The 13,903-nt window shown below is 42.2% G+C and overlaps 1 protein-coding gene across 1 annotated transcript in view; it reads right to left on the bottom strand.

Moving 5' to 3' along the window:
• The window catches only part of lasp1 (LIM and SH3 protein 1), a 154,126-nt gene that overhangs the window by 75,719 nt on the left and 64,504 nt on the right, over nucleotides 1-13,903 (bottom strand). Inside the window, exon 3 of the mRNA XM_043674841.2 lies at nucleotides 9,906-9,990. Within this exon, the coding sequence (XP_043530776.1) occupies nucleotides 9,906-9,990 (85 nt within the window). The remainder of the gene's footprint in view (nucleotides 1-9,905; nucleotides 9,991-13,903) is intronic.

The raw sequence follows: 13,903 nt of genomic DNA, 5'->3' as shown, positions 1-13,903 counted from the left end.
ATCCAGGAGGTTAACCTTCCCTAACACCAGTTGAAGAGGTACATGCATGTTCCCTTTTCGTCTCTCAATCATTCCCCGAAACAAGCTTCACCATCAATGCCCAGGTTATCAACATGGGCTGCTTGCTACAGATGGTAACCAACCATTTTTGTTCTCTCTCTTCCCCACTCCTCAAATAGTTACAAATCAGGCACTAATCAACTGGCCTGCAGCTTGACAAACCACCCAGTGTATTAAAAGCCAACAGGCGTGGTCTGCAATCCTGGCCAAGTCTAATGTTTGTGCAATTGGCTCGGATAAGAAAAGGGTCAGAGACATTTCCGAGGAGCTGCAGGCGCTATCATTAAGACTGAGTTCATATGTCCTCCCACTCAAGAAAATCAGCTCTCGAGATTACTTACATATCTGAATAAATGTCTCTTGGGAAGCTGACAAACCCTATCTGGAGAGATTGTTAAACAAACATTTAAGGGGAGACACAGATACAGACAGAGACAGGGAGAGACAGAGATTTCAGGTTCCTTTTCAGAATGGATGTCTACCACCCTTACCTGGTCTGGCCTACATGTGACTCCACACCCACAGCAATGTGGCTGACTCCTACTACCCTCTGAAATGGCCCATAGCAAACCACCAAGTTCAAGGGTAATTTGAAATGGGTAACAAATACTAAGCTTGTTAGCAATGTCCACATCCCACAGAAATAGAAAGCAAAACTATAAATGTATTTAAAAAATACAAAAAATGAAAAAAGCGAGAATACACAAAATGTTCTGCACAATCCAACAGCCTGAAGGCTTGCACTTCTTTCATGCCTGGACAGGAAATAAGTAGAAATCAGCCAATCTGATAAAAAAAACCCTAGTCTTAGCACAATGCATCTTCCTCTTCATCACCCCCTCCACCCACACATACAAGCTCCAGGAGTTAAAAGATTTAATCACACTTGGACTGTACATTTTTAGACCTTCACAATCACTAAAAAGAACAGAAGATACAAAAAAAAAACACCACAATAAAGTATTTGCACAAAAGAGGACACAGCTCATCAGGAACAGTTTGGGGCTTTTGTTCTCTACAATGGTAAGGTAGAAGGGTGGCCTCAAGATTACAAAATGGGTTGATAGGCAGCATGTAGAGAGGGTATTTTTACTTCGAGTCATAGAGATGTACAGCATGGAAACAGACCCTTCGGTCCAACCTGTCCATGCCGACCAGATATCCCAACTCAATCTAGCCCCACCTGCCAGCACCCAGCCCATATCCCTCCATTCATATACCCATCCAAATGCCTCTTAAATGTTGCAATTGTACCAGCCTCCACCACTTCCTCTGGCAGCTCATTCCATACACACACCACCCTGTGTGTGAAAGAAATGCCCGTTAGGTCTCTTTTATATCTTTCCCCCTCACCTGAAACCTATGCCCTCGAGTTCTGCACTCCCTGGTCCCAGGGAAAAGACCTTGTCTATTTATCCTATCCATGCCCCTCATAATTTTGTAAACCTCTATAAGGTCATCTCTCAGCCTCCGATGCGCCAGGGAAAACAGCCCCAGCCTATTCAGCCTCTCCCTAGAGCTCAAATCCTCCAACCCTGGCAACATCCTTGTAAATCATTTCCGAACCCTTTCAAGTTTCACAACATCTTTCCAATAGGAAGGAGACCAGAATTGCATGCAATATTCCAACAGTGGCCTAACCAATGTCCTGTTCAGCCGCAACATGACCTCCCAACTCCTGTACACAATACTCTGACCAATAAAGGAAAGCATACCAAACACCTTCTTCACTGTCCTATCTACCTGCGACTCCACTTTCAAGGAGCTATGAACCTGCACTCCAAGGTCTCTTTGTTCAACAACACTCCCTAGGACCTTACCATTAAGTATATAAGCCCTGCTAAGATTTGCTTTCCCAAAATGCAGCACCTCGCATTTATTTGAATTAAACTCCATCTGCCACTTCTCAGCCCATTGGCCCATCTGGTCCAGATCCTGTTGTAATCTGAGGTAACCCTCTTCACTGACACCCTCTTTGGTGTCATCTGGAAACTTATTAACTGTACCTCTTATGCTCACATCCAAATCATTTATGACAAATGACAAAATGTAGAGGACCCAGCACCGATCCTTGTGGCACTCCAGTGGTCTCAGAGCTCCAGTCTGAAAATCAACCCTCCACCACCACCCTCTGTCTTCTACCTTTGAGCCAGTTCTGTATTCAAATGGCTAGTTCTCCCTATATTCCATGAGATCTAACCTTGCTAATCAGTTTCCCATGGGGAACATTGTCAAACGCCTTACTGAAGTCCATATAGATCACATCTACTGCTCTGCCCTCAATCTTCTTTGTTACTTCTTCAAAAAACTCAATCAGGTTTGTGAGACATGATTTCCCATGCACAAAGTTGTTGACTATCCCTAATCAATCCTTGCCTTTCCAAATACATGTACATACTGTCCCTCAGGATTCCCTCCAACAACTTGCCCACCACCGAGGTCAGGCTCACCGGTCTATAGTTCCCTGGCTTGTTCTTACCGCCCTTCTTAAACAGTGGCACCACGTTTGCCAACCTGCAGTCTTCCAACACCTCACCTGTGACTATTGATGATACAAATATCTCAGCAAGAGGCCCAGCAATCACTTCTCTAGCTTCCCACAGAGTTCTTGAGTACACCAGATCAGGTCCTGTGGATTGAACAACCTTTACCCATTTCAAGACATCCAGCACTTCCTCCTCTGTAATCTGGACATTTTGCAAGATGTCACCATCTATGTGGGAGAGAGCAAAACCATGGAGCCATCAGTACAAGATATTCACAAAGTCCAGTAAAGAAGGTGAGAGAAATTTCTCTCAAAGAATGGTGAGAGTGTAAAACTCACTTCCAAAGAAAGTAGTTGGGACAAATAATATCGATGCATTTAAGATACAACTAGATAAATGAGAACGGAACAACTGGGTATATTAATAATATGAATAGAGGAGTGGAAGAAGGCTCCCATACAGCACAGAGACCAACATGGACTAGTTGGGCCGAATGGTCCATTTCTGCACTGCAGACGATTTGGATGGTTTCCTGCCTCTTTGGTACAATTTGAAATGCCAGAAGCATAAAGTTGTCAAGGTTGGTATCAGGAAGACAAAGAACACAGAACAAAGATCATTATTGGCCAGCATAGGAAGGTTGAAGACTCAGCGGTCTCCCTACCAAAAAATAAACATGTGGTGTCACCAGAGAAGGCGGCTGTTTGTGCGTCTCATGACATGTGGCCCATAGACTGACCCTGAAGAAGTGTGTGCAGGTGCTCCCAAGACAACTGAACAAGCATTGAAATAGGAGCTGTAGCAGAGAGGAAGGGAGCACCATAAAATAGCATGGGACTTCCTGAATACCTCAACAACTGAGTGACAATTCCAGAAAAGTTCAAAATATTTATACTCTTGTTAGGGGAAGCTTGGCAGGTAAGCTTAGGTGTATTTGCCCTCCTGTGGGCAAAGATTTGTCAAGAGGGTTGAAGGGGAAGGGGAAGGGTAAGTGATAATGCCACCTCTGATATTCAGGACACCCCCATTCAAAAGCAGAGAGAGAGCATGCGGCAGAGAGACAGTGAGAGCGAGCAAGACTGTTTAGGGTAAGGTGAGGTGCTTTTACTCCCTCCTTTTTCTGTTTAAAATGTATTTTTGTCACTCAGGTTTTGGCTTCTACTTTGGTGCAGCAGAATGAGCTGGAAGGAACTGATAAGCTATTCCATTTCTAGTTGGTGGCACAATTACTAAAATATGGCGGGGTAGTTCAGCCAAGTGCGTGGTGCAGCCTGTTGGCATTTGGAAACTCATGGAGGTACCATCCATCAGAGCTGATGAAGTCTGTTGGAAGTCTTACCATCTGTACAACGAGCTCCATATTTCAGACTTCAAGAGGCACAGTTGGAGAAACATTTGTTCATCCACAGAGGACACATGGAAAGCATGGTTAGGAAGGTGGTCACACCACAGTTTAGGGGTACATAAGCAGATAAGGAACAGGTACTACCAGGCAGTCCAAGAGAACGGCACAAGTAGTGCAGAAATCCCAATCTTGCTCACAAATCAGCTTTCCACCTTTAACATTGGTGGTGGCTCCTCAGATGTCAAAGAAATCTGAGGGGTGGAAGTAACAAATAAAGGGTTCTTCAGTTAAAAGAACAGACAGGTGCTTCTGCCTCTAGAATGGCATTTTGCAATCTGTATTCAGGGTCAAAAATGTCACAGAATGACTGCAGGACATTGATCTGGGGCAGGGTGAACCAGAGATGGTGGCCAATATTAGTACCAATTACTTCGATAGGAATGGTAACAAGATCCTGAAAGCAGAATATAGTGAGCAGAAATTGAGAGTGAAAAGCAAAAATCAGCAAAGCAACAATATCTGGAATACTTCCAGTCCCATACACTAATGAATATAGAAACAGGAGAGCCATTTAACCCAAGCTCCAAAGAAGGTGGAATCTGTGCAAGGAGGAAGATTTCACTCATTGAAAGGACTGGGACGTGCAGCCTCGCAGGGCGGTTTCCTAGAGCAGTTGAGAAGATTTTAAGACAAGATTAGCAGGGGGCTGGAAACCCAAGAGAGGGCTCAGGTCCTAGTGAAGCAAAACCAGTTAAAGAGGAAGTGGAAGCATGCAAGCCAAAAATGGAAGGCAGATGAAGTAACGGCAATTATCAAATAGAACCAAAATGGACAATAATGCTAAAAAGACTGAACTAATGGCACTTTATCAGAGTCATGTAGCATTCAGAAAGAAGTTAATGATTTGAATGCACTAATTGAGGGAAACAAATAGGAATTAATTGCCATTACAGAGATGTGGCTATAGAGTAACCAAGATAGGGAGCTCAATATCCAATATATTTTTGCTTATCGTTCCAAAGTGTAAAAATGAAAAAAGGAAATGGGATTTCACTCCTCATATGGGATGGCATCAGCACGTTAGCAATAGACAATCATCAATCAAATGATCAGGACAGGGTGGAGTGCAGAATCAGCAAGAGTTATTTTCAGAATACCAAACTGTAGCATTCATGTTAGGCACACTACATGCATCTCTAATTTCGTGATTTAAAATGTGAGTACTGCAATATTAAGAGGCAATCTAAGTTTGCGTATAAACTGGGTTAACCGACTCGTCAACCTCTAAAGTGCATATGAGGTGGGTTTCTGGAACAGCATGTTGAGGAGCCAAAGGATTGGGCTAAAAGAGAAAATGCTGGAAAATCTCAGCAGGTTTGGCAGCATCTGTAAGGAGAGAAAAGAGCAGACGTTTCGAGTCTAACTGACCCTTTGTCAAAGCCAGCTGACAAAGTTTCAAGTCTAACTGACAAAGAGTCAGTTAGACTTGAAACATCAGCTCTTTTCTCTCCTTACAGATGCTGCCAGACCTGCTGAGATTTTCCAGCATTTTCTCTTTTGGTTTCAGATTCCAGCATCCGCAGTAATTTGCTTTTATAAAGGATTGGGCTATTTTGGTTTGTGCATTGTGTAATAAGAAAGGATTAATTAATAAATCTTATTCTACTGCCTTTTAAGTAGTAGTGACCACAATATCATAGAATTTAACTGACGTTTCGGTGCAACATTATCTATTCTGAAACTAAGTTCTTAAATCTGTGTTCAGAAACTATGGCGAATGAGGGCAAGTTAGTTATGATGGATTAGGAAAATACACTGAAAGATCTGATGGTAGGCTAGCTTTTAAAGATGCACGCACTTCCATGGCACAAACACCCAAAGGGAAAGGTGAATCAACCATGGTTAACAAAAGTAGTTACAAGATTGCAGTAGGAGTGACTTACAAGAATGCTATTAATAGAAGCAAGCCCCTTTGGGAGCAACGCAGAACCCAGAAAAGGATGACAAAAGAAACCAATAAAGAAATGAAAAGAAGAAAATACGAATGTAAGTTGGCAAGAAATTTGAAAGGTGGGTTGTAAAAACTATCCATACAGGAAAAGTTACCAAGAATAAATTGAGCACATTACAGTTGGGAACAGGAGACGTTATAACGGAGAACAGGAAATGGCAGTGAAATTACACATTTACTTTAAGTCTGCATTCATGGAAGATGATATAGAAAATACTAGAAGAATTCAAATAAATTAGTATTAGTAAATGGCTAGCATTTTGTGAAAAAATGAAAAATGGTGTTGAGGAAGATAAGACATGATCAAGAATGGTGGATATTACTGTAGGGCTGAATGGCCATTCCTGTCCCATTGAGAAATATCAGGTCTTGAGCAGATGTGGCAACATCCTGAAGGGAGGAGAAAAGAAAACTAAATTTTCTGGCAGCTTAACTTCATCATAAAATAAAAAGCTGCTCCATTGGAAGAGCTTTATATAATCTAGAAATAGCCAACTCAGAACATTGGGTGCTTGCATCAGCCCAGCCTCCAGGTCTGCAGTTTCAGAATCAATGAGCCAAACATCACTCAAACATCTCATTCAAATGATGAACTTGAAATGATTGAATAGACCTCTTGCCTGCCCTTTTGAACAGTAACAGGAGGAAAACAGCAGATAACAAAAGCGCCCACAAACCGATGGAGAGGAGAGAAAGTAATTTCTCTCTGTGGCCTATTATTTACAAGTCTGGAAAATCTTTATGCTGCTGGTTCTCCCAAGGTTACAATGCCCTTTCATCACTGCCTTACTCAAAAGAAACCTTCTTCAAAACAAGGTTTTTCTTGGGAAGCAAGGTGGATTGGTTCGGCATTCAGGCATGTGTTACATACATGCCCCCTTCTAGACAGTCCTAGGCTGCATCTAAATATCAAATCCAGTGGTGCTGCTGTAATTGATCAGTCTATCATTGTACATGCGCATTTGCTTTTTGGAAGGCTCTGTGCTGACATGCATCGATTGTACCATTGACTCAATTATAGAGCTTCCCTACCAACAGATTAACAAACCTAATGAAGTGTGAAATTTCTACTCTATTTAACTTCTCAACTGTAAAATAAACACTTTTTTGGGTGATTGTTTTCAAGTGGAGAAACATTAAAAATGCTCTTGAAAAGCTTTGGATTAAATATATTTTCAAAAGGAAATATGAGCTTTGACAGAGCACACTTTCATAATGAACAGCATTGTATTATGTTGAAGGTGCAATATAAATATACAATGTTAAAGAATTGCCGCAATTTGTTTCTAAAAAGGTTGGAATTGCTGTCAACTTTGTCAGTAAGCCTAGCTTTTGATCAGTAGTTGAACTGTCCCATTGTATCAGGGAACTCTCTCTCTGCTACTCAATTTGGAATTGCAACCTTGTTTAATTGCAGTTCATTCTGAAACATGGAAGGTAGAAGGAGTGGGCCATACAACTTCTCAAGCCTGCTTCGCTATTCAATACATTCATGGCAGATCATTCAGCTAATCCTGCCCTCCATCCATCGTTCTTGATCCCTTTCACCACAAGGGCTATTATCTATTTCCTTGAAATGAAGGGGACACCTGGATTTGAACCAGGGACCTCTTGATCTACAAGCAAATGTTCTAACACTGAGCTATTCCCTGAAATGAAAGCACATACATAATTCCATGTGGATTTAACTGGGTGACTGGGACTTGAGCAGAAGTACGTCAAGTTGAGTTTGCTGTCCAATTAATTAACTCTGCTTCTGGCCTGCAGAAGGGTTTGGAAGTCAACACCTCAGCAAAAATGATACTTAAAAAGGTACCTCGTGGAAAAAGTGAGCCTGAATGCTGTCATTGCACTACACATACAGAACCAAGGGCAAAGTAAATAACTGACATATTGCCTGATGACACAAGTTACACAGCCTCTGCTCAGTTGGTACCATTCTCATCTCTCAGTTAGAAGGTTGTAGGTTGAAGGTTGAAGTCCCACCTTGGAGTTTTGATCGAACACAGCCAGAGCAGCACTGGAGTGCTGTATTCCAGATGTGAAATTAACAGAGGGCCTCTCTCAGATCAGATCACATGACAACTGCAAAAAGTTGTGAAATTTTCCCAGCATCCTCTACCAAAACCAACAGCTTATCAAATCACTGCATGTAGAATCACACTGTGCGTGCAGTGTACACCACATTTCTCACAAGAACAACTTCAAAGCACTTGGAGATGTCCTGAGGTCTCTTACCTCAGATGTTATATAAAAACAAGTTCATTCCTGTGGACAGCAAAGAGGGTTACCTCAGATTACAACAGGATCTGGACTAGATGGGCCAATGGGCTGAGAAGTGGCAGATGGAGTTTAATTCAGATAAATGCGAGGTGCTGCATTTTGGGAAAGCAAATCTTGGCAGGACTTATACACTTAATGGTAACAAAGTGAACAAAGAGACCTTGGAGTGCAGGTTCATAGCTCCTTGAAAGTGGAGTCGCAGGTAGATAGGATGGTGAAGGCAGCGTTTGGTATGCTTTCCTTTATTGGTCAGAGTATTGAGGTACTTACTGAGCTTCATTCTAAAGGTGAGCCAAACATCAAATGGATGAAATCCTCTATACAAGAATATCCGTGAAATGCCGATGTTAGCTACTCTAGTTTCCAAGAGGTTTAATCACACAACTAACCCAACCCCTGCCATTGGTCTCTTGACATTAACTCTCATGGAGTCCACCTTTCCATGCCAATTACTAAGCAGATACAGAAGAACCTCGATTGTCCAGCATTTGATTAATCGAATTTTGGATTATCTGAACAATATTGCAAGGTCCCGATGCTTGGCTAACTATGTTATCCAGTATTCAATTAACCGAATGAAATACTCCCCTGCCCATGTCCTTCGGATAAACGAGGTACCTCTGTAATCGGTTACATAATTATTCTTGGCTGTCTTAAACTCATAACATCTCAGTTGCTAATACAGTGATGTAATTGTTACACTGATGTGCCCATGTCACTACATTAGGCTTCCCACTGCAATACGTACTGGGCAGCTTTTGATGGTCACAGAAGATGGTCACTGTGACGCCAGCACAGTAGCAGCTCAGATGAACTGGTCAATCCCAATGGTGCTCCACACCTCGCCCTTCAAATTTTCTCTCCACTGATCTTGAAACACTGCCTGTTATAACTCTATAACAGGAGATCATTGGTCCAGATCAGGATCACACTCATTGATGGTGCCTCCCTCAGCCTTCAGAGAGATCACGCAAAGAGATCAACCAGCACTTACAAATCAAATCAAAGCCAGGATGCAGGAATGTCTCGCAGGTAGACAGGGTGGTGAAGGTGGCGTGAGGCACACTTGTCTTCATTGATCAGTGCATCAAGTATAAAAGTTGCGATGTCATGATGCAGCTGTACAGGACAATGGTAAGGCCACTTTTACAATACAGTGTACAAAGATTTAAGAGAGATCTGCGGGGCAACGTTTTCACACAGAGAGTGGTGTGTGTATAGATCGAACTGCCTGAGGAATTGGTGGAGGCAAGTACAATTAAAACATTTTAAAGGCACTTGGACAAGTACATGAATTGGGAAGGCTCAGAGGGATATGGACCAAATACAGGCAAATGGGACAAGTTTCACTTAGGAAACCTGGTCAGCATGGCCGACTTGGACCAAAGGGTCTGCTTCTGTGATGTGTAACTCGATGGCAACAAATGCTTAAACAAAATTCTAAAAGAAGAAAGGTATAACTTCTTTACAAAGTTAGCATTTCCCACTCGCCAAACTAGCATCCTCCAGCAGCCTACCAGGAATGAGCTGCCTGGGGCCAAGAGGATAACAAGCTGAGAGTGTGATAAAAGAGAACCTGGTATTCATCAGAGTATCACTGACTGAAAACATGAGGTCTGCGTCTCTCTCCACAGATGCTTCCTGATCTGATGAGTATACCTTCAATCCTTGATTTTATTTCAGATTTCCAGCAGTGTACCTTTCTGTCGTAGTTACTTACTTGACTCTGCAACTTGCTTTGCTTTTTCAGGCGTAGGTTTTCTGGGGTATCTGCCACAGCAGTGAATGACGACTTTGGGTAATGCCTGGAAAAGAAAAATATAAAGTTTTCAGCTTTTCATATGTTATATATTTGTTCCTGTGAGATTTAGCCTCATGAACAAGACAAGCAATGGAATCAATGAAAGTTGGCAAATAAGTAAACGGACAGCAATTTATCTTGAGAAGGATCAAGGATGTCAGGACAATCTTGGATTAATAAATTACCAACACGTCAGCCCTACAATGTGACCTGTTCCAATAAAAGAGATATTCCCCAATGTTACAAATAGCAAAAAAAAAAGCCATTCAGCCCATGACATCTTGATATCACAGACAATGGTTCCATTTTAAGCTCCTCCACTTTCAGATAAACACCTTAAATTTTCATGGAGCACAACTCATCAGCAAAAAAATAAACTCCGCTTAGGGACTGTTGTGAAGATAAACAAGACTCTCGATAGGCAACCCCTCCATCTCCAAACAGACCCTGCAGGTATTTGGTGCCACATACTTTGACAAATCCTCAATGCTTTGCTATAAAAAGACAGAGCGAACACACAATGTTGCATTTTCAAACTTCTCTATTGAACGACAATCTTCTCAGTGAGCATCAAGTCATAATAGTCAAGCATCTCGACTATTAAGGAATGGCGTTCTTCCTCAGTTCTCCAAGAGATAGTGTCCACCATCAGATTCCTATTCACCTGGTGTCTCTATTGATCAATTTATGAGGTAAAGGAATATGCCATTCAGCCTCTTGGAGCTTGCTCTATCAATCAATCAGATAATCATTTATTCATATCTTAATTCCATCTATGCTGCTTTTTTTCCCCATTCATTCACAGGATGTGGGTTTCACTGGCTGGGCGAGCATTTATTGTCCATTCCTAACTGCACAGAGGACAGTTAAGAAGCAACCTCATTGCTGTGGGTCTGGAGTTACGTGGAGATCAGACTGGTCAGTGACTTTTCCTGACGATCGACATTAGTTCCATGGTCTCCATTAAACCATTAACTCCAGAACTTTGCTTTGGTGGGATGTGAACCTCGATCCTCGGAACATTAGCTTGGTTTAATAAATTACCAACGCATCAACCCCAGTTTTTTAAAAAAAAGAAAGAGATATTTCCCAAGGGTACAAATACCACCGAGCACGAAAAGGCCATTTGGCCCATGACACCTAAATATTTCAGACAATGGTTCCACTTTAAGCTCCTCCACTTTCAGATAAACACCCCAAATATACATGGAGCTCAACTCTGCAGCAAAAATTTAGCATTAGAAAACCTAACAGTTTTCCAGGAAATGGATTCCTTTCCAATCCCTTCTAGTGGCTAGTTTATATTCTCACAAAGTTAATGACCGAATGCTACTCCAAAAGAGATCTCCCTGCCTCCCCTTAATAGCGTATAGCTTACAATGATTTCTCTGGATCAAAAAGAGTGATTCATATTCAGGTAGGTTTCTGCAAACTGTTACGGATACAGTGTAACCATGCAGTAATGTACAGTGGAACTACTGCTGCAATATAATGGTTGGCTCTATATGGTTGATTTTAAATACCTCTGTCACCAGCACAGACAATCCCACCCCACATTCTCATGATTACTGATGCCATGATTATCATTATCATATCCATTCTCATTTATACAACACTTAATTGCCCAAAGCCAAACAGTGCAAAGTCTACATACAATAATTGAAACAGCGTATGCATGTTTGGGGAGTTGAGGCCAAAGCCAGGAAAAACTTAAAGTTAGGACTTGGCTATTCATGAATGCTTTCTGAAAACATCTCGTTACTCACTGACGGGTGATGGAAATCTGGAGCTCCTTCCATCTAAAGGCTGCCAAGGTTTCGGTCAATTGGAAATTTCAAAACTAAGATTTGTGGATTTTTGTTTGGTAAGGCTATTGAAGGTTATGGAGCCAAGGCGCCAAGAGGGAGGTGATGGCATTATTATTGTTAAATTAATCGAGATGGCTCAGTGGTTAGCACTGCTGCCTCACATCACCAGGGACCCGGGTTTGATTCTACCCTGGGGCAACTGACTGTCTGAGTGGAGTGTCTGCGGGGGTTTCCTCCAAGTACTCCAGTTTCCTCCCACAGTCCAAACATGTGCAGGTTAGGTGGATTGGCCATGCTAAATTGCCAATGGTGCCCAGGGATGTGGAGGCCAGGTAGATTTGTCATGGGAATTACAGAATTACGTGGATAAGGAAAGGGGAAGGAGTCTGGGTGAGATGTAGACTCAGTGGGCCATGGGGATTCTATAACTCTAGGATTAATCCAGAAACACAGCCAGTGGGAGCTGACAAACTGGTGCCAAGCCACCCAGCATTTGTCATTTGCTGACAGTCACAGTAATGCTCAAGCTATTCCAGGGATAAGAGGTACAGAAGTTATTATTAAAAAAAGAAACAAAATTCTTTGCCTCATCACAATAATCTCAGTAAAAAATGTACAATTGAGGTTTGTAAGACAGGAACATTGCCCAACAAGTTCCCAATTTGAAGATAAAGGACATGTTTATTTTCCCCTTCCTTCTTCAGCCTAGAATTGAAAAACGTTGCGCAACATCATTTCAGCTTCGTCTTTGCCAAGTGTAATCAATGAACAACTGCAGAAATCGAAGGAGTGGGGTCAGTTAATCATGCCAACCTGGCTGGCTGACCAAGCCTAATGGTACAGATACATCCTCCTGACCATGCCTAATGGTGCAGATTCATCTTCAGTGGCTGGCATATTTCGGACTCAGATTCTGATCATCCAACAAGCCACTATCTACCACACAGATGAGTGATGTGGCATGGGAATTTCAGTGTAGGTATGTAAGCCATACATCGTAAACATTGTTCAATTATAATTGAACAGCATAATCCTTTGGCTATTCATAACAAGATACTAACTGTACCCAACCAGCTTGTGCTTGCATGCATACTGTCTAACATTAGATGTACTTCTGCAACTGGATGTTTGCTGAATAATTCAGGTTGTACAAGGACTTTTGCTAAAGATTGTCAGTTGAGCTCACTGCACAGTGGATTGCATACCCCAAAAGCTATATTATTGCACATGTCTACTTATTGCAGACAGAAAAAAACATGTATACTGGACTTCACCTGTTTCAAACCAATATAAATGACAGCCATTCACTGGTTCATCTCTCGGAGCAATGTTCTGACCAATGAAAACCAATGTGGGCGGCACGGTGGCACAGTGGTTAGCACTGCAGCCTCACAGCGCCAGAGACCCGGGTTCAATTCCCGCCTCAGGCGACTGACTGTGTGGAGTTTGCACATTCTCCCCGTGACTGCGTGGGTTTCCTCCGGGTGCTCCGGTTTCCTCCCACAATCCAAAAAAGTGCAGGTTAGGTGAATTGGCCACGCTAAATTGCCCGTAGTGGTAGGTAAGGGGTAAATGTAGGAGAATGGGTCTGGGTGGGTTACGCTTCGGCGGGTCGGTGTGGACTTATTGGGCCGAAGGGCCTGTTTCCACACTGTAGGTAATCTAAAAAAAAAACAATCATCCTGCCAGGATTAAAATTTTGCACAAAGCCTGGCTGTTTTGAAGATGTGTCTTTTTATTTCTGAATTTTGATTGTGGTCAGACATGGGAAAAGGACTGTTTTAAGAATTAAGGATGTGGAAAGAATTTTTACACACTTTAAAAGAAAACCTTTCAGTATGTATTGCAAGTGCTGTTTACCCTGTTCTTTGTTCCACCAAGGGGCAGGTCTAAATGCAGACAAACTGGCACCAGAGATTGTAAACAAAATGAGATTCAGCCAGTAACAAGTTGCTGATTAGTCTGCAAAGTAATGGTAGTTGCTGATGACAAAGGTCTTCTGCCTGTCAACAACAATGTGACTGGCCAGCATGTAGGTGATCAGCTTGTGGGCGTGAACTGGAGGATCAGAAGATAGTTGACCTCCCAAAAAGACATTGTCCTTTCGTC

The sequence above is a fragment of the Chiloscyllium plagiosum genome, unplaced genomic scaffold (assembly GCF_037043375.1).
Source record: "Chiloscyllium plagiosum isolate Xiang-an unplaced genomic scaffold, Cpla_swu_hap1 HiC_scaffold_32, whole genome shotgun sequence".
Lineage (NCBI taxonomy): Eukaryota > Metazoa > Chordata > Chondrichthyes > Orectolobiformes > Hemiscylliidae > Chiloscyllium > Chiloscyllium plagiosum.
This window is presented reverse-complemented; position numbering and strand designations above follow the sequence as displayed.